Here is a 21,036-nt window from a genome sequence, read left to right as displayed (position 1 = left end):
AAGTTGTACCAATATTTTTTGGACGATATTTATATGCGTTGATATGAACTCTATATATACCACAAACTTTTTTCACTTCTAACTAATGTAAAACTATGCTTGTATTTCCAACAATATTATCTCAATTATTTATTTACAATTCTAACGATACTCAATCACACAAGATATGTAGTCATCCTCTAAAAATATGTTAGATTCTAAGTATAGTATCTAAATTTTTTGCTTGTGTCTAGTTGATATCTAAACTTTAAGATGTGTCTATGAATTTTAAACTTTTAACTATGTCCAATTGATCTTTGAACTTTTAAAAATGTCTAATAGTTTCTTAAAACTTTTATTTTATATTCAAAAAATCTGAATTTTCAATTTTGTGTATAATACGTTAAAGCTTCCCTCTCTATTCTCCTATCCAGATATGGCTCAATTGTAGCTAAAAGAAGGGTTTCAACTTTCTGTTACACTAATTAAGGCAGACTCTATGCCAACAAGAAAAAATGGGGGGAATGGAGGCAAACAAAAAACAATGACAATGACTTGATACTTATTTTTTCAAATTTAAAATAATTAAAATCGGTCTTTTGTATTACTTATTTGAACACAAACACTAGGATACAAATTTCAGCAGCTTAAAATTATCAATCTAAATAGAAACTAACAATTGAAGGGCTTGTATTATATTCCTGATTCCATGCATTAGCAGTTGTTAAACAGGAACGACAGGCCTAGCTGCTTCGAGTGCTTCCTTAATTCTCTCCACAGCAGCTTGCAATACACTGAGGGATTCAGCATACGAAATCCGAATGCAACTATCATCACCGAATGCATCTCCCGGAACTAGAGCAACCTGAAAAATCGAAAACCATATTGACCTCACCTCTTGTGATGATAATGAATTGGTTTTGAAATTCTACTCAATATGCGTCTTTAGAAACAAATGATACAAGGAAAAAGGCTGTTTTACAAGTTTCATAAAAAAGCAGCAAATTTGGATTGATTCAGTCTTCAACTAAGATAAGCTTGAATTTTAGAACAATGAGAGAAACAATAGTTAAAAATGAGATGCTTCCTAATGAACTTAATTACCTGGCCCTTCTCAAGAAGATATCTGCAAAGTGACTCTGAATTGTTGATTACACCAAACCCTTCAACTTCAGCTCCGTAGTAAGAGCTGAAATCAAGGAAGAGGTAGAAAGCTCCCTACAACAAGTTACAGAATCTTCAGATATTACACTGACAGCAAAATTATGAAAGATAAAGACCAAGGGTCAAGCAAGAAACATGCGAAAGGTGAGGAAGGTTGAAGTTGGGACCTGAGGTTCTGAAATCTTGACACCTGCAAGTTCACCAAAGCTTTTTACCAAATAATCACGACGTTCCCCGAAGGCTTTCACCATCGTTGCAACTGCTTCCCCACCAGCATAGCCCATTCCTAGAGCTGCAACGGCTGCTTTTTGGGATATGCTACTGGCTCCTGAAGTGGACTATCATCAACAAATATACAGAGTAAGCTGGAGAAGGAAAAACATGTTCTGGCAATTAACAATTTGAAAACTTAATCAAAGAAGTTGATCCATCTGCAGTTGCAGCACATTTTCAAGAAAGAGAGTGAAACTATTGCATAAATAAAAAGAACTCCCCATGTGATGCGCAACGTATTGGTTTTTGTGGGTCAGGGGAATAATTCCATGTCTCAAGTTAAAGTTAAAACTCTGGATTTCCATTAGGCATTCAGTCCCTTTACACTTTTTGTTGCCTATAGGCTTCAACCATCAACCTTACATCAAAATTCTCATACATGAAACAGAAATTCAAAGTATCCCTATAGAGATGGAGATCCAAGATAGTTCCAAAAGCCTGGAATTTTGAAATTCTGGATAACCACATAGAAACTATGTTTACCCAAGTTCTAGAGATGGAGATCCAAGATAGTTCCAAAAGCCATTCTACATTGGTTTTAAAATGGACTTCCTAGATTTCCCTTATTCTACCTTTACTTTTTAATAAGTATTCAACAATAAGATAGATAAAATATATAAAACACTACTCATACTAGATATAGACAATTAAGTTCCCTAGAGAAAATATTTTCACCATTGTCTTGGCTGTATGTAAGAAACAAAGTCGGGAGAAAAGAAGACAAAATGAATCAACACAATGCAAAGGTGAGTTGAAAACGATTGAAGATTGCATAACCAAGCTCAAACTGCTAAGAGAGGTGAGAAATATTAAAGTTCATACATACCTGACTCTGAATTTTTCCACAAGCAGAAACAAAGTGTTTGGGACCAGCAAGATATCCAAGTCGCCAACCAGTCATTGCAAAGGCCTAAAACATTAAACCTTCACATGTTAAAGAATCGTATTTGCTAAAATATGAAGATCAAATACGAACTTTCACATGGCTGGTAGTAGTAAAGATCATAAATCTAATTTTCAATTACCTTAGAGAACCCATTAACAGTCAGAGTTCTTTCCCACATGCCTGGCAAAGAAGCAAAGCTTGTGTGGGTTGCTGGAGCATAAATTATGTGTTCATATATTTCATCAGACAACACCTGCAAAGAATCGATAATTTAGGATCAAACAGTTCAATACATTACTTTCAGCACAGTTAAAGAAACCTCACCAGAAGTCTAGGATGTTTTGCAACAATTTCAGCAATCTTTTCAAGTAGTTCCTTTGGATAAACAGATCCCGTAGGATTGGATGGAGAACAAAGAATCAGCAATCTTGACTTCTCTGTGATCTTTGATTCAAGAAGCTTTGGATCCAACAGAAAGTTATCCTCTATACGTGTTGGAAGAATCACAGGAGTTGCATCAGCCAGCCTTGCCATTTCTGGGTAGCTTACCCAAAATGGAGCCGGAATTATAACCTGAAGGGGAAAATATTGGTAAAGGCATCACATACACCACAAAAGTAAGAGCATCATATTCACGAACTATGTTATAAATGGATTAGGTTCCTTTACAATAATATTGGTACTACATGGCTAATCACCTTAATATTTCCCCAAGAATAAGCTACTTGAATCAAAATTGAACTATTGTGCCTCCTAATCATATCTCTTTGCAACTGACTGTCAGAGTAGTATGAATCTATTACATTCATCATAAGACCAAGGAAACCTTTACCTCATCCCCTGGAGAACAAACAGCAACAACTGCCTGAAGAATACTCTGTTTGGCTCCATTGCTGACCAATATTTGATCTGGTGTATACGAAATCCCATTCTCCTCTAGAGACGAAAAAGCATACAACTCAACCACATTTCTAAACACTCAACGGAGCTAGTATACAACTCAACCATATTTCTAAAACTTCGATCCCCAAACCAAAACTAACCTTTCAGCTTATGACAAATTGCTTGGCGGACTTCCAATGTTCCTGCATTGGGCGTGTAGCGAGTATAGCCATCCCGAATCGCATTAATTCCAGCCTAACATTCAATCAAAAAGAGCAACTATCACATGTAGAAATATGAAAATATACATATACTAGCATCAAAAGAAAACTTGGACATTGAACAAAGAGAGTTTTGAGATAAGATAATACCTCAGTAATTGGGGCAGGTGTATCAAAATCAGGTTCACCAGCAGCCAACCGGATCACTGGCACACCGGCTTGCACAAGAGCCGTAGCCTGATCAGTTATGGCCACCGTCTTGGAAGGTTTTACAGAATTCACTCTTGGGCTCAAAGATATGTCCACACTCATATGGTCGGGAATATTCCCAGCCATTACTGGCTTCATTTTCTTAGTATACTTTACAGACCTATCATAAAAATGGAAAGTTTAAGGAACAGAGAAAAGGGGGAATAACAACTCATTCCCAGCAATTATAATCGAAGATAGAAACGACCCAACAAAAAGGAACATAGGAATTCCACTTACAAAATTCACTTAAAGATCCATCAAAATAGTCCAAAAAGCAAAAGAGAAATCATCAACCGAAGCTCAAAATCAGAAAGCACAAAAGTAAAAGGAGATGGAGCATACTTGAGGGACGGAGCAAGAAGTTGAGAAGGGAAAGAAACGGATCCAAAAGCAGATTCTAACGCAGAATCAGCTCCAGAAAATTGATGTCTGAATCCAAGACGAGAAGCATTAGGTAAAGTCTGCAAGGAATTTGCCATGGCAAAGAGGAAGGTGCCCTGATTCTGTAAGGGACAACAAGAAAACACTACAGGTAAAAGAAAAACTGGAAAGAAAAAAAAGTGTTTACCCAGAAACCGCAATGAGGAATGAAGAAGGAAAATAGGTTGGTAGAAAAAGGGGAGGAAAGAGTGGGGAGTTGGTGGAAACGACGACTGTCGGAAATTTCGATCCAGAGGCCGAGTTAGGTAACGTTCAGAAGTTGCCGTAGTTGACCTCAGCCGTCGGATCCAACCTCTTTTGTCCATGGTAGGTAGGTTTATTCTTCCATTCGGTCCAGTTTAGTTTGGTTCGGTTCACGAATTCGTCAAATCCCCAATCTAATCAGATTGGGTCTTTAGAATGAAAATAAAATTGAACGAGATCAAGCGATTTGCTATTGGTGGTGAACGAGATGGAGAGATTGAGCATGAGATTGCAAACGACGGTGAACACCGTTGTTTGGAGACGATGGAATCAGAATAGAATTGAAACGTCGAAAATGGTGAAGAATCAAAAATCAAAAGACAACAGGAAAAAGATCGACGATGGTAATAATCAAGAGAAGAAGAATGTGAATGATCAACAACTTGAAGGGGAAAGACGACGTCGTCATGTCAATGCGAAGTACGTGGGATAAGTCGTGGTGCATGAACATGTTGGGTTGCATATTCTAAAACTCGCAGTTTGTAAATTTAAACATATTCTATTTGAAATAAAGATGTTATTGAAGTTTATCCAATAAATATGTTATTGAATATGTAAATTGCACTTGTAAAAGCCTAAATCCAATAAACTAAGATTCAGGTTATTACATGAATACTTGGACTTTATGTGGAGACATAATGAATCAAGCTCAAGTAAATAGCCAAAACGGTCTATAGTATACGAATAAGGTTGGGTACTTTATTCTGGTAACACTATTGGATGCGGCCTACTTTGTATTTAGTACAAACAATTTGATCCTAAATTGTTCATGTGGAAACATGCGAGTGTGGGCGTCCTATGCAATGAGTTTGTGTAAGACCAAACCAAGAAACAAGTCACTCTTACTTTATAACGCTATTTACTGTTCAAGACTGACTATTTCAATGCAATGACTTAGGTAACTCGACCTTAATCCTGAGCTAACTATGAACTCCTATTTATTCAGTATTATCCTTAGATTTGCATAAGTGAGGGGTGGCTCAACAGTACCGACTCAATAAGCCTCCCATTTCAGGGATAAGACCAGGTAGATAGCTAAGAACATAAGGTGCAAGACGAGATTCACTCCTACACGCTTTTAGGGATAGTAGAGAGGTTGTTCTTTAAGTACTGATTCTAGGTCTTGAACAAGGGGCCCCACCCTCTTATTGGCCCGAGAGGGACTCGGTTTAGTGATTGAATCACAAACCAATTGTTCATTAGAGGATCAGTGAGACTTAAGGAACAAGATGTAATCTCGAGGATAAAACAGTTTTTAACCTAGTCGTTATTACGAACAACCTGTAAATGGTCGACTTACTGATTACGGTTAAATCGAATGGATAAAAATATGTCTATAGTGAGGGGAGTACAACTACTGGGCTTTAGTGGAGTGACTCGATAGTTAACGAATGTTGATTAATTCGATTTAAAGAGTTTAGCCAATTAATCTCGGATCGTTGGAGCCCATAATCTGTATGTTCATTAGATCCTCATACTAGCTCACAAATAGATTAAACCTTAGAATAGGGTGATGAGTAAATTTAAAACATTCAAATTCGAATTAAGAGAATTAGTAATTATATACAATATAATTACACATTTAATTCTCAAATTAAACAAAATTAGATAATTGGATAATATTTAAATTTGATTTAAATATTGATTACATGAATAGAGATTCATGATTGAGGAATTGGTGTTTAATTAATTTAATATATGATATTAAATTAATTTAAAAGTTTAATTAATCATTTAAAATTAATTTTATTCAAAATTAATCATTAGAATTAATTTTGTTAAAAGTAATTATTTAAATTAAATTAATTTTGAAATTTGAAATTTGATGTCAAATTAAAAATTAGTTTTATATTTAATTTAAAATTGGAAGAAAGTGAGTTTTTCCCCTTTCTCCACATGGTTTTCCACCTCCTTCTTGCTTCAATTTGTACAAATTGAGGTGTCAATTTCAGATGCAAAGGAGTTACATGTTGAAATTGAGCAAAACCAGTTCAATAGAGCTAAGAAATGAGGAGAACACTATTTTTCTGAGTGATTGGGCATTGAAGAAGAGTTCTTCATTTTGCATGTACACAAAATCACATCCTCTCAAAATTCTATGAGAATTCTACTCATTTTGGGTTCCACTACCCAATCTAAGGTCCAAAAGAATAGTAGAGAAGATCAAGTGATGGCTACAACCATTTAGAGTGAAAATTCAAGCTAATTTCATAGATTGAAGAAGTTCTTCAAAGGTAACTTCTTGAAACCCTCTTTTTAATTGATGAGCATGTTATCTTAGTTGCTAAAATTGATGAATTAGAGTATTTAATAATCCCGATTTCTTCTGCTAATTGCTTGTTAACACCAACAATTGGTATCAGGGCATAATTTAAGCACTCAATTCATGGTAATTTTAGCTTGGTGGGTGATTTTCATAGGTTGTATGAAAATAGTTGCTGATATGAATAATTTCAGTTTCGGCATTTAAATTCTCTTCAATTAAATATTAATTGTTGTAATTGGCTCTTTGTTTATGGGCCTTAATGTGTGATCAAGAGTCTGTAAATTTGTTAGAGTCAATAGAGTTATAATTAGGCTGTAATTGAAGAAAGAAGCAAGAGAGGTCAACTGAAGAAAATTGGAAATGAAGCTAATGCAACAAAGCGTTGTAACTCTACCTACAGAGCATTGCAACGTTGTTCTTTAAAAGCCCGTGGCATCGCAACGCTGGGATGAAGCGTTGTAATGCTACTCATCCCAACCCAAAGAGAACGTGTGTGACTCGACCGACGGTTCAAGTCAACCGGTTCGACTAGTTCGGGTCTTAGAGTCCGGTTCAGTCCTTTTTTGTTCAGTTCAACTCGTTTTAATTCATTGGAGATCCGGTTCTGGTTGGTTCGTGAAGTCCAAAACCTTTTGGAAGTTGGTTTTGATTATTATTGTAATAATTTTGACTATTTGTTTGCTTATGATACCAAAATTGGTCCATATCAGTATGTGTTTAATTATTTATGCATTATGAATGTATGTTATAATTACAAAAATCTTGTATGTGCACATAGCATGCCATGTAGATTTAAAATCCCACCATAAAAAGTATGAAGCATGCATTAAAAGTATGTTATAAAGAATTATAACATATAGTATGCATGTTTAGGGTTTCAAGTATTTAATATAAAGTGTTATATTAAATCTTGAAATGCGTGATGAATGTTATGGATGATCAGTATGTCTATTGTTTTATAATTGTTATAAAAACCGAATTAGACATTTAAAATCCATAACAAAGATAAGATGCATACTCATCTAGGGTTAACACATGACAACTTGTTTTAATAGTTAAAATAGGTCATTTTCTTGTAAAATTGTGGTTACAAACTCAACTGGTCTATAATCCTATATAAGGTTGGAGGTATTTAAGTTGATGGTTTATGGAACACCTCCTATCTAAGGATTATAACTGAATAATTGAACGTTGATAACCTAATTTTATGAGCACCCAATTTTTTGAGCATGCTTGAGCGATGTGAGATTTTAAAACTGGTTTATCACCTAGATATTATAGGTTAAAGCCAAATATAAAAGTTATATTTGGAAGATCACCTCTACTTAGGTTGTTTATTAGCCGAAATATACCTAAATAAATATTTACCCAAAACAAATAGAACACTTCAATGGGAGATTAATAACATATATGGTATGTTATTCTTAGTTTTTGCGTCCCTAAGAGTTAACACCGTGAGATCCGTGCTTGGTTTCGTGTCACCTTAGAAGTGACTTTCATTCAGAAAGTGTTTGCATGGGTCAATAGCAAGGTGAATAGGGGAAGTAGTTCATAGTAATTGAGTGAAGGATATGTGTCAACGTATCTTGCGGTCTCTTCCATTAGTTTGGATCGTGAGATTCCTATGTTGCGTCTGATTGTCATTTTTATGTGACATATACTAGTCGTTTTACAGCAGTTATCCCCTCAGAGGGTTGTAACACGGGATTCGAAACAACTCAAACTCCAAAAGTGGATAGGATTTCTTAGGTTGATTCCTAACCTTGACTCTCCAATTCGGTAGCATCGTTGGGGCCAACCTCTAAGGTTTGTAAATGAAGGGTTAAACTTACGAGAATTACTAAGTGTTAGTAAGTTCCTGACCGAAAACGGTAAATAAATGACTATAGGAATAAGAGTTATTCTAAAGATAGTATTTAGTCAAGATTGTCTTGCTTCAGTGAAGGTGTATTTGACTGTCCCTCAGTAGCATTTATTTTGACTCACTAAAGCATCGTTGCAAATAAATAATGAAATTTGGGTACATTATTGCTTTTGCTAAAATTAAAATTGGATTTAAAAGCAATTTACTAATTAGAATTTGTTTACGTTTTCAGCATGTTGAATTCTTCAAAATCACTCGCTTCCAATAAATATAATAGTCTTAATCATTCAACATTAAATATAAACGCAACACTACCAGATGATGATTTAAAATTTGTTTTAACAGAGGAATGCCCTCTATCTCCCAACTCATTTGCAAATCAATAGGTTTTGAATTGTTGGATCAACACTATCACGCAGGGAAGAAATCAGGATCCATAAGCATTCTAATTCATTAATTTGGTTGAAAAGAAACATGCTAAAAGCAGAGTATAATGGGTTCCATGAACATACCTTGGCCGAACCAACGAAATCTCCATTTCCAGCTGCAAAATCCTCTGAATCCTTATGTAGACCACCACAAGATCTTTCCTACTATTCTCTTGGTGCTCTAGATTGAGTTGTGGGACTCAAAATAAGTTGGAATCAAAGGGAATATGGAGAAAACTCACCGAACAGAACTCATTGAAGAACATCTTCTTCATCCGAATTTTTCAGCAAAAATTCAGTCGGTTCTCATGCCTTTCTTCACTCAAATCTCTTCAATATATTACAGACTATCATGCAAAGAGATATGTTGCATGGGATGCAACTCATGCTTGGAGTAAAGCAAAGGAGGAGTGGTGGGTTCTTTGTAAGCTACTTTGAAGAAGAACTTGAAAACCCATTTTCAAGTTTTGTGTGATTTTTCATTTTCCAAAAATCCAAAATTGATTTTAAAATAATATTTTATTTCTAAAATCAAAATTTATTAATTTTACAAATTAATTTCAAAAATTAATTTTATAATAAAATTAATAAATAATTATTTAAACAATTTAAATAATTCTAATTAATTTAATATCTAATATTAACTTAATTTTTACACAAATTCATCTTCATATATTTAAATCATATTTAAATATACTTTCTCCAATTCCGTTTGATTCTAATTTGAACGTTTCAAATTAACTTATCACGCTACTCTAGAGCTATCCATTTCCGAGCTAGTGGGTCCCATGGACCTATAGATCATGGGCTCCAACAATCCGAGATTTATCGGCTAAACTCATTAGACCGATATAACCCTCATTCGTTAACTAATGGGTCACTCCACAAAAGCCTATAGTTGAACTCCCCTTACTATAGATATATTATGTCCACTCGATATAACCATGATTAGTAAGTTAACCCTTCACAGGTTGTTCATAATAACGGCTGGGTCAAATCTCTATTTTATCTCCAAAATTACCTCTTGTTCCTTAAGTCCCCACTGATCCCCTAATGAACAATTTTTTTGTGATTCAATCACAAAACCGAGTCCCCCTCATTCCAAATGAGAGGGCGGGATCCCTTATTCAAGCCCTAGAACCAACACTTAAGGGAACGACCTCTCTACTATCCCTAAAGCGGGTAGGAGGGAATTCCCTCTTGCACCCTATGTCCCTAGCTATCTGTCCAGTCTTACCTCTGAAATGGCAGTCATATTGGGCCGGCGCTGTTGAGCCAACCCTCACCTATGCAAATCTAAGAACAATTCCAGATAAACAGGAGTTCATAGTTAGCTCAGAATTAAGGTCAAGTTACCTAGTTCATCGTTTTGAAATAGTTAGTCCTAAACAGTAAACAGCGTTATAAAGTAAGAGTGACTCATTTTGTGGTCCGATCTTGTACAAACTCTTTTGCACAAGGACACCCCCATTTCTCATGTCCAACATGAACGAATTAGGATCACTTCGTTTGTAGCACTTTACAACTCCTTGTAACAACTACAGAGCAGGCCATATCCAATAGTGTTACCAGAATAAGGTACCCAACTTTATCCATGTACTATAGATCATTTTGACTATTTACTCGAACCTGATCCACCTTTATGTCTCCATATAAAGTTCAAGTACTCATCCAATAGTCAAGGGACTTTTAGGTTTATTGGATTTCTATTCAAGCAATAGATCTATTCAATAACACCTTTATTGAATTTTCAGAATAAGTTCCATTGTTTACATACCACGAGTTTTAGGACATAAAACCTAACAAACTCCCACTTGGACTAAAAATCCAGTGGTAACTTATACATCCGATATATAAGACTGAGTTTTTGAGTTTTATAGAGAAATACAATAAACTAGGGCATCCCATACCCATCTTTTACCATTTGGTATCTCTATACCCGATATTTCTCCCACTTGCCCTAGGTTATCTGGTATTCTTAGTCCTACTAGGTAATTCTCCAACACTTTAACCAAGAGAATTATTGTAAACATTGTTAGGTATACAATAGGCTTTAGAAAAAACTATAAGGGGATTGCATCTTAATCTTAATAATGGCCAGGAAACACATTCTCCTCCCACTACATTGAGGTATTCTCAACTCTTTGAGCAAGATGCATCTGACCTGTCTCAACAACGTTTTGTTAACAGTCAGATCTAGAAATCTTTAAACTTTCTATACTTTGATCTAGTTATTTAGATATCTGAATATCTATAAATGGCTTTTAACAATTTGATTCTCAACAGAGGTTACTAGAACAAACATAATTTTTGAAAATGAACATTTCATTTATCACAAAAATATATACAATTTGTTCTTTACAAGTTTTAACAATTAAAAACAAGTAGCAACTTCTCCCACTGGATGAGCTGAGCAAATGGTCCCACGGTCAAGTTAGCCTGGTTACCTTTTCTCTGCTCTCTTCTCGACAAGATATTGAAGGCAGTGTCTTCTTCAGTACCCTTCATCGTTGCAGGGGAAACATTTCCCTTTGCAGCATTATCCTTGCCTTTCAATCCCGTAGGGTTTTTCCTTCCTTTTCCCTTTGCCTTTCTTCACAAGAATACTCTTACTCTTTGAAGATGAAGCAACTTCAGGCTTGGAGGACATTCTTCACTTCTCAGCAGTAGTAACATTTACTTCTAGCATCAGACCCTTTGTTCTCTGTGGGGATTAGTGACCTAATTCTCCCGGAGTCTCGTTGTTTTGTAAAGATACACATTGTTCAATGAATAAAATAAGTGTTATTTAATTCTGGTATTTACTCATATCCAATAAATAAAGCTTCTTGGTTATCTTATGTGAACTTAAGCATGTATATGTGATATACAAGTGGATCATGCCTTAAGTGATAACCTAAATCGGTCTGTAGTATAAGGATTAAGGTGGGATACCTGATCCTGGTGACACTATAGATATGGCCCACTTTGTAGAGGTTTGCAAGTGTTGTAAACTACTACAGATGGTTGATCCTGACCATTTGTGTGGGAGGTGTCCTATACAAAAAGTTTGTATAAGACCTGGACCACGAGATGACTAGACTCTGTATATAACACCGTTGATACTAGAGACTTGCATCTCACCTAAATGACCATAGGTGACACGACCTTAATCCTGAGTGTTTTGTGAACTCCTGCCTTTGAGGGCGGGCCTTTGATTACTATGGGTGAGAGTGGCCAGATTGCCAACTCAACACGCCTACCTTTTTGGGGACTTGTCTGATCTGGGAGCTGGCAACTCAATCCATAATATGGAATTCACTCCTTTCCCGAAGCAAGGATAAGTAGAGAGATTGCTCCCTTAAGTGCTGATTTCGGGGCTTGAACATAGTGGTCACAACTTCTCTTTGGAAGAGAAGACTCAGTCATAATAGGACTATAATTTATGTTCATTAGAGGCATCAGTGGTACTTAAGAAGACAGATGTAACTACAGGGGCACAACGGTTATTGGCTCAACTGTACTTATGAGCGATCTGTGAAGGGTTTTCGTATTGCTAATTGGTTAAGATAAACACATAATATATCTGTAGTGAGGAGAGTTCAGCTATCGGTCTTTAGTGGAGTTCCTGGCAGTTAACGGATGGTGGATCCCATGACTAAAGAGTTTAGTCAGTTATTCACGTACCATTAGAGCTTCGAATCTACAGGTCCATAAGGTCTCCTTGGTAGCTTAGATACATGTTGAAGGATCAAGTTCTTGGTGTTGATTTGAAATGTTCAAATTGACAAGAGGTATTTTGATTATATATGATATAATCGGTATGATGTATGAGATACATCTAGTGGAGGATTGATGTAAATGAGATTTACGTTAAGTGCCATGGAATAGAAAAGAACTATAGTTTATATGTTTCATGAGATGAAATATTAAAACTATAGGTTATAAATATAGTATGATAAGTTGGTTATCATTTATATTTATAATAATATTAATTATTAGATAATTAATATTTTTTTCTTTTAAATAACCAAATGAAGTGGGTGGTTATTGATCATGGTAACCGTGAGTATAAAGGAAATCGGTTTCCTATTTTGAAAAAATGGGTTTTCATAAGAGTTTGAAAAGATTTTGAGTTTTCTTTCCGGCGAAAAAGAAATTCACGGAAGTTGTCAAGTAAATACAGATTTACTAAACGACGATTGGGCTAAGTAAACGATTATGCAGGTACTAGCTAAACGATCGTGCAGTGTTTACTAAACGATCGCGTAGCTTTGCTAAACGATCGCTGGCCCAAGATAAACGATCGTGTAGAATCGACCGAGCTAAACGATAGAGCTAAACGATCGCATAGCTTTTACTAGACGATCGCATAGTTTTATCTAAACGATTGGGCATCGACCTATACGATAGGTCTCTGATTTCTCCCACTTGCCCAGTCGTGTATACGATCTGTCTTTCCTCCATTTGTCTGCCTCACACCAAGTCCGAACAGAGCCCACCCTCTGGATTCTCACACCGAGAACACCAAGGTCACCTTTTTAGTGGTGTCAGACTCAACTTGAGGTGCTTTGTAGGTGGTTTTCTGAAGGTCGTTTGTGGTGCTTTGTAGAAGTCTGTTCATGGTGTTGTGGAGGAGTTAGTGTTGCGGAGGAGATCGTTGAGGACGAGTGCGAAGTGTTCGTGCTGTGTTCATGCGGTGTTGCGGTCGTTTAGATCGAGCACACATGGTTGCTGTGGTTCGATCAGAGTGCGCATTAGACGTGGAGACGCTTCTGCCGTTGTTAGTATAGTTTGTCCCTCTGTACATTTGTTGTTTCATGCTGTAATTTCTCTGTAATTTGCATACCCGTTTGTATAAAAGTCGACAGTAAATGTTATGTTAATTCAGGATTGTAATTTAGAATAGTCTTGTTCCGCTGCTCATGAATTGAGTGTCGATTTTCTTTAATTGTTATCAGAGCCATGTTCTCTGATATTCCAAATTACAGATCTGAATTGAACGTTTTTTACAGTTGCGGTGGATTTCTGCATTTGTAGTTAACCGTTTTTTGCATTTGTGGATGAATTTGATGAACGTTTCGGGTTTAAATTGCCTTTTGTTAAAGCTTTCGGTATTAAAAACTGTTAATTGTAAAGGCCCTTGCATTTTTTGGGCAAAATTAACTTTGCAATCGAGTATGTAATTCGAAAAGTTCGAGTTCGTCGAGTCGTTCGTAATGAAGCTTCGGCGCATGAGGATGCAGTTCTCAATGAAAAAGAAGATCGAGTGTTGATCGGATCGTGTAGCTTCAGGTAAACGATCATTGGGATTTCACTAAGCGATCGTTTAGAATTTTTGTTCTAGACGATCGTATAGTATTTTCTAATCGGTCGTTTAGCTAATGCTAAGCGATAGGGTAAATCGTTTACCATATCGTGTAGTGTTGGTTGCACGATCGCGTAGGCGCTGGAGGTGGCAATCGTAGTGAGAGCATGTGTATGCTCGTCGTTTAGTAGAAGGCGCGCGCTAGACGATCGCGTAGTTAGCAAGCTTCATCGCTTAGTTACTACCTATACGATCGTGCGTATGCGATACGAAGACGCTGGCTATGCGATTGCTTAGGCAATGGTGCTTCGCAGCATCGTAGTCGCTTAAACGATCACGGAAGGCAGGCGTCCTGTGGAGCGCGTTAAACGATCGTGTACTTCAAGCTTCATTGCTTAGTAAAGGTACACGATCGTGCAGTAATAACTAAACTATCGTTTGGACTTTTCTAGACGATCGTATAGTACATGCTAAACTATCGTTTAACTCTGGGAGCGTTGGTAAGCGATAACGAAGTGTTTGTTTTATCATGTAGACGATCGCGGGGTGCTCAGTACATGATGGTTTGAGAAGCGATGCTTTGCCGAGCGGTTCAAGACCCAGTTCGCCTGTTTGAACTGAAGACTCCTTGTCTTTGTAATAGTTAGCTTTCCTTTTGTGTTTTTAAGGAAATTTTACCCGGTTCATCAACTTTTATTGCTTATACATGTGATGTATGGTGCTTATATGCCAAAGTGTTTGTCATATAGTCAAAAACCCACCTGTACTATAAATGTTATAATCTTGCATGAAGAAATTATATGAAAACATGCACATGCATCATGAAATATAAGAGTTATATTTTGCATGCAGTGAGCATTCTCATGCATCATCCTTTTATTATAAATGTTATAGTCTAAGGGTGAATGGAAGCATGTTTTGCTTGTTTTATTGTTGTTTTGTATAAGTGTTATATAAAAGAAGTAGCAATGAATGGACAATGCATTGAACATGACACTTAGGCTGTTTATAATCATTATGAATGTCTTGCATGTGTTAGCTTCGCATTGTGGTTAATCCTGTTTATAAGTGTTATAAAGGAAATTAGACCTAAAATCGATAATTCAGAGTTGCATGTGGACTTAGGGTGAACTCATGTTTTTAAAAGGGTTTTACAATTGAATTGAGATAGACCTAAGTTCAGTGGTTCTAAAGAGTTTAGTAACCTAGATTAATCTTTTAAAATCGGTTTAATAAGATTAAATTAGTTAGCATAAAAGATTAAATTTGTTGTAAACCTATCTATAAGGGACCTTTTGTCTAAGGTGGGTTCTGGCTAGGCTGGGGCTCTTAAGTTGACGGGAAACGTAAACACCCCTACTTGGGAACCTGCCTGAAAAGGTGAATTAGATAGATTTTCAAACAAGCATGTGACGTTTTGGTCAAAGACTCTGTTAAAGAGTTTAATGGATGATGATCAAAAGTTGTTCAACTATCCAAGGTAAAAGTTACTCTTGGGAAAACCTAAAAGTCACTTAGTTAAAATCCTTAGCTGTATTTTTTCTAAGTAAGCTAAACCCTAGGTTATAAAAATACTCAGTAGGAGGAGAAGGCGTATCAGATATGTCTATGATTCCACTCACGTTTCTCCCTGTATGTTCCCACCGTAAGATTCATGTCTGGCCTCGAAATGCCCAGGATGCATCCCCCTTAGGATGGTGTTTGCATGAGTCAATATCAAAGTGGACGGAGAGAGGGATTTATAGTAAGTGGGTGAAGGGTGTGTGTCAACACGTCCTATGGTCTTTGTCATTGGTTCACACCGTGAGATCATTCTGTACGCCCTTGTGTCACCCTAGTAGCGGCCCCCTTAGGAAGGGTTTTGTGCAGTTGGTCAATATCAAAATGAACTCCAGAAATGGATAAGGTCGCTTTAGGTTTTTCCCCAATCAGATTTTTTCCCTTAGGATTGACATTTTAGGACGAACCTCTAGGGCTTAAAATGGCGGGTCATACTTACGGGAAATTGTTAAATAAGTTAATGATCTTTTGGCCAAATCAATGATGGCTAGTCATTATAGAAACACAAGTTGTTCTGGTATTAATGACTGGTTGAGAACTTCTCAATTCAGAGGAGGGATAACTGACCTCCCTTGGGTGGCTTTTGTCCTAAACTTTTGAAGCGTCATTGCGAAACTAGACGTCACACGGGGTTCATGTTAGTTTTGCTAAAACCTTATTGGATGTTGTTTTGTTTTTCAACGGGTATTTGCTTAAAACCTAACGTAGGTCAATGTGTTTTTCTTTTCAGCAACTCGTTAGTATTTCCGTTTAAAGCTTTTAAAAATGACCGATTTATTACAGTGGAAAGAATCGTGTGAAACGAATTTTGTGGCAAACGACCTCCATCCCACTACTCTCTAAAAGAGGAGACAAGACAGTAAATATGATTTATTGGTCTTGGAGACATGTCTAGTAGAGAATGATGATTCTGCCTGGATTCTTAATTCAGGTGCTACCAATCATGTCAGTTTATCTTACCAAGGATTCAGTTCCTAGCAAACGTTGCCACAAGGAGAGATGACTCTTCGAGTCGGTAATGGTGAGGTTGTTTCAGCTGTTGCTGTAGGCAGACTAAAGTTATTTGTTGACAGGAAACGTTATCTGTTACTAGATAATGTTTTTGTAGTTCCTCATATTAAGAGGAACTTAATCTCGGTTTCTTGTCTCATTGAATAAGGCTATACCGTCTCTTTTTCTGAGAATAAAGTGTTTATTTTCAAGAATGGAATGGAGATTGGTTCTGGTTCGATGAAAATAACTTATATATACTAAGGCTGTTAGTCATAAAAGCGTTGTTTAACACTGAAATGTTCAGTACGACAACAACAGCTAAAAGACCAAAGGTTTCTCCAAAGGAAAACGCCCATCTTTGGCCTCTAAGGTTAGGTCACATCAACCTCAATAGGATTGAGGAGTTGGTGAAAAGTGGACTTCTAAAGAGTTTAAAAGAAAACTCCTTGCCAGTATGTGAATCATGCCTCAAAGGCAAGATGACCAAACGACCTTTTACTGGAAAAGGTTACAGAGCCAAGGAAGCCTTAGAGCTTGTACATTCAGACCTTTGTGGTTCGATGAATGTTAAAGCTCGAGGTGGGTATGAATATTTCATCTCTTTCATATATGATTATTCAAGGTTTGGGTATCTCTTCCTAATGCAACGTAAGTCTGAAGCCCTTGACAAGTTCAAGGAATATAAGGCTGAAGTTGAAAACTTATTAGGCAAGAAGATAAAAACACTACGATCTGATCGTGCTGGAGAGTATATGGACCTCCAATTCCAGAACTATATCATAGAACATGGGGATTGCATCCCAACTCTAGGCCCTTAGTACACCTTAGCAGAATGGTGTATCAGAAAGGAGAAACAAGACCTTGTTGGACATCGTTCGGTCTATGATGAGTTATGCTCATCTTCTAGACTCGTTTTGGGGTTATGCAGTGCAGACTGCATGTTATATCCTGAACAACGTTCCCTCGAAAAGTGTTTCTGAAACACCTATTGAGTTATAGAGAGGCCGTAAAAGTAGTTTATGCCATTTTAGGATTTGAGGTTGTCCAGCACATGTGCTAGTGACTAACCCAAAGAAGTTGGAACCGCGTTCGAAGGTTTGCCTCTTTGTGGGCTACTCTAAGAAAACGAGAGGAGGATACTTCTATGATCCAAGTAAGAACAATGTGTTTGTTTCCACTAATGCTATCTTCTTGGAAGAAGATCACATGAGGGATCATAAGCCACGAAGTAAGCTTGTTTTACGTGAGATCTTGATGATATCAATTTACTCGACAACTAAAATCCCTTGGACGCAATATGTGTTGCATGTTCTTAAGGTATGCGTTGATAGTCATGCGTCGATGGTCATGCATTGGAATGAATATGTGCCAACAAATGTATGCGATGACCATGCATCTTGTCACAAGTTTTCTTGCGCGCACGCCAAGTATAACGCGAACGCAAGTTTCTCGGGTGATCCGAGGTCGAACTCAGGGACTTGTAGCAAAATGAATACAGTAATGTGCATGCAGCCGTTTAAATAAAAGAATGATGGAGGGGTTTCTACACTAACACTACTCCTACTTCTAGCTAACAGACAACGCAATGAGAATATGCATGAGAGGTAAAGACACGACAATTTTTGACATAAAATAAATGAATGGGAAAAATAGATAAAATGCGGAGATGTTTTTATTGCAATACTTAAGAGTGACTACAAGGGCAACCTTAGTCAACGCAAGCCATGCAATCATGCAACACACGTACAATAGTAAACCACCTCTCGGTGCGAATGTTACGGCTTCTAATGCTAGAACAAATGCGATATATGCGATAAGTCTACAGGGCCTACACATAAGCCGCTATCCCTATTTATGCGATGACAAAATGACATTCACACAAATATGCGACCACATAATATCATTTCTATTCCTAGGGTGCATGCGATGCAAGTTAACAAACGGAGCTTATCTCTAAGTTCTCCGTTCTTGCCTATGCGTTCCAATCTACTCTCTCGAGTCTTAGATTTGTGTCTTTAGACTACTCTCCCAAGTATGCCTAAATGATGAATGATCGTGCTGGGCAGTTGGTTGTTTCTGATTTTACTCATAGACAAACATTGCATTAGCCTATAGACAAGCGTTGCTGCAGCTTCACACTAAGCAAATAAGATTACTCACACACTCATGCAACGCATACCTCTTGGTGGGTTACTACATGCTTTGTATACCTAATCCACATGACTAAGTATGCGATACCCAAGCAATCTCATTAAGCTTTGCAATGAAAGTAAAGATGCTAAGCAAATAAGATGGAGATGGAGTCGAAGGAAACACAGAAATGTATTGAACACAAAATGTATACAATACAATATAAGAAAAGAAAGGAAAATGAAATGACCGGCTGGAAGCAAAGACTTGCTTCTAGCGGATGTGCGTCAAGGCTGCCGGTGGGCCATGGATGGGCGCTAAAGCTGACTCTCCCGAGATTTAACTTCGGTCGAAGGTTCCGATCGTCACTCGGAATAGATGAAGGAGGTGAAGAACTCTCAAGCTTCTTCTCACGCAATTGTCTGGATCACAAGGATTCGCCTTAGGCGAACCTCAGACGAAAACCCTACCTGCCAGCGCGCGAATAGATAGGGTGGGCGAAGCGCGAAGGGGATGGATGTCTGAGCGGTTGAAAGAGTCGGTCTTGAAAACCGAAGTATTGATAGGAATACCGGGGGTTCGAATCCCTCTCCATCCGCGAAGTCATAAGTTCTCTCTTGCGTTATCGAGAGATAAGAACGAATCGAATCGACTCGACTGATATGATAGATGGAATGGTTAGCTTCTTTATATAGAGCTTGGATTGCCAACAACATTAATGGACTGCTCTGATTCTGACATTCGGCGCGTTTAGTCCTTTCTGAATCCCTGCTGCCAATGGTATGGTAGGTGAAATGTCAACATCATCTTTTGATTTGCGTTGATGCGTTCATTTCACCCACCTTGCGTTGATCCCATTATTATGCGTTATCGTGTAGCCGCAATCGTGTAGTGACCGCATTCGCTTAATATCGCATCTTTTACACAATGACCGCAATTGCTTGGTGATCACAACTCCTATGCGATGTACGCATACGACTGATTACCGCAACATTCATACGTTGATCAAGCACGCTCACCTTTGCGATGGAGAGTTTCTCCACATGTAGTTGTCTATCCGGTGGTCTAGTTTACGCATTTGTATCCACTTCCTGCGTTAGCTACAAAATAAACAATTGAACGCATAATAACGCAAAATAACGAGTTAGCTGAGATTCTCAATGTTGAACGCTGCAAACTCAATTTCTCGTGAATTCCTAGCATAATTGCCACATATTCCGCTTAACAGCCCTCATAATTCTAAGTAAAAGGCCTAAGATGACATGCATTTCTGCATGTCATCAGATCTCAAGTGAGACTGAGACTGCTGAGGGTTCAACAAAAGTTGTTGAACAGGCCGAAAGATCAACAAGAGTTGTTGAGGTCAGGACGTCTAGTCAACCAGCTAAAGAGTTGAGACTACCTCAATGTAGTGGGAGGGTTTTGAACCCACCAAATCGCTACATGGGTTTAACTAAAGCCCAAAACGTCATTACGAATGATGGGGTCGAGGATCCGTTGTCTTTTAAGAAAGCAATGGAGGATGTTGACAAAGATGAATGGGTTAAGGCCATGAACCAAGAAATGGAGTCTGTGTACTTCAACAACGTCTGGGAGCTTGTTGATCCACCTGATGGGGTAAGACCTATTGGGTGTAAGTGGATCTATAAGCGAAAGAGAGGTGTAGATGGAAAGGTGCAAACCTTTAAGGCTAGACTTGTGGCAAAGGGTTATACCCAGGTTGAGGGAGTTGACTATGAGGAAACTTTCCCACATGTTGTCATGCTTAAGTCTATCAGGATTCTCCTGTCCATAGCCACATTTTATGATTATGAAATATGGCAAATGGACGTCAAGACTGCCTTTCTGAATGGTAATCTTGAGCAGACCATTTATATGACTCAACTAGAGGGGTTCGTAGTTCCAAATCAAGAGCAAAGAGTTTGCAAGCTTAATAGGTCCATTTATGGGCTGAAACAAGCATCTCGATCATGGAACATCATATTTGACACTGTCGTTAAGTCGTTTGGCTTTGACCAGAACGTTGATGAGGCTTGTTTTTACAAGAAGATCATCAAAAGCTCAGTAGCTTTCCCGGTACTGTATGTGGATGATATCCTACTCATTGGGAATGATGTAGGATATCTGACTGCTATAAGAGTTGGCTAGTTGCCCAGTTCCAAATGAA

At 37.5% G+C, this 21,036-nt stretch overlaps 1 protein-coding gene and 1 non-coding gene across 4 annotated transcripts; one reads left to right on the top strand and one right to left on the bottom strand.

The window, feature by feature from the left end:
• Positions 1-517: 517 nt before the first annotated feature.
• Positions 518-4,385, bottom strand: LOC120070262 (bifunctional aspartate aminotransferase and glutamate/aspartate-prephenate aminotransferase). Of its 3 annotated transcripts, none has more exons than XM_039022157.1 (11): positions 4,226-4,385; positions 4,000-4,118; positions 3,556-3,775; positions 3,346-3,439; positions 3,135-3,238; positions 2,627-2,875; positions 2,442-2,555; positions 2,243-2,326; positions 1,311-1,481; positions 1,084-1,197; positions 518-844 (listed from the first exon to the last, which is right to left on the bottom strand). In XM_039022157.1, the coding sequence occupies exons 3-11, from the start codon at positions 3,751-3,753 to the stop codon at positions 704-706; spliced, it is 1,269 nt and encodes a 422-aa protein (XP_038878085.1). In that variant the 5' UTR covers positions 3,754-3,775; positions 4,000-4,118; positions 4,226-4,385; the 3' UTR covers positions 518-703. The 3 variants fall into 3 exon arrangements, with proteins under 3 accessions (XP_038878085.1, XP_038878086.1, XP_038878084.1); XM_039022158.1 differs by having other exon boundaries at positions 4,000-4,086; positions 4,226-4,382; XM_039022156.1 differs by having other exon boundaries at positions 4,000-4,382.
• A 14,995-nt stretch (positions 4,386-19,380) lies between these two features.
• On the top strand, positions 19,381-19,467 carry TRNAS-UGA. The gene has a single exon. It is a non-coding gene; the product is annotated as a tRNA-Ser (tRNA).
• Positions 19,468-21,036: the final 1,569 nt, after the last annotated feature.

This window comes from Benincasa hispida, chromosome 1, assembly GCF_009727055.1.
Source record: "Benincasa hispida cultivar B227 chromosome 1, ASM972705v1, whole genome shotgun sequence".
In the NCBI taxonomy this organism is placed as follows: Eukaryota; Viridiplantae; Streptophyta; class Magnoliopsida; order Cucurbitales; family Cucurbitaceae; genus Benincasa; species Benincasa hispida.
This window is presented reverse-complemented; position numbering and strand designations above follow the sequence as displayed.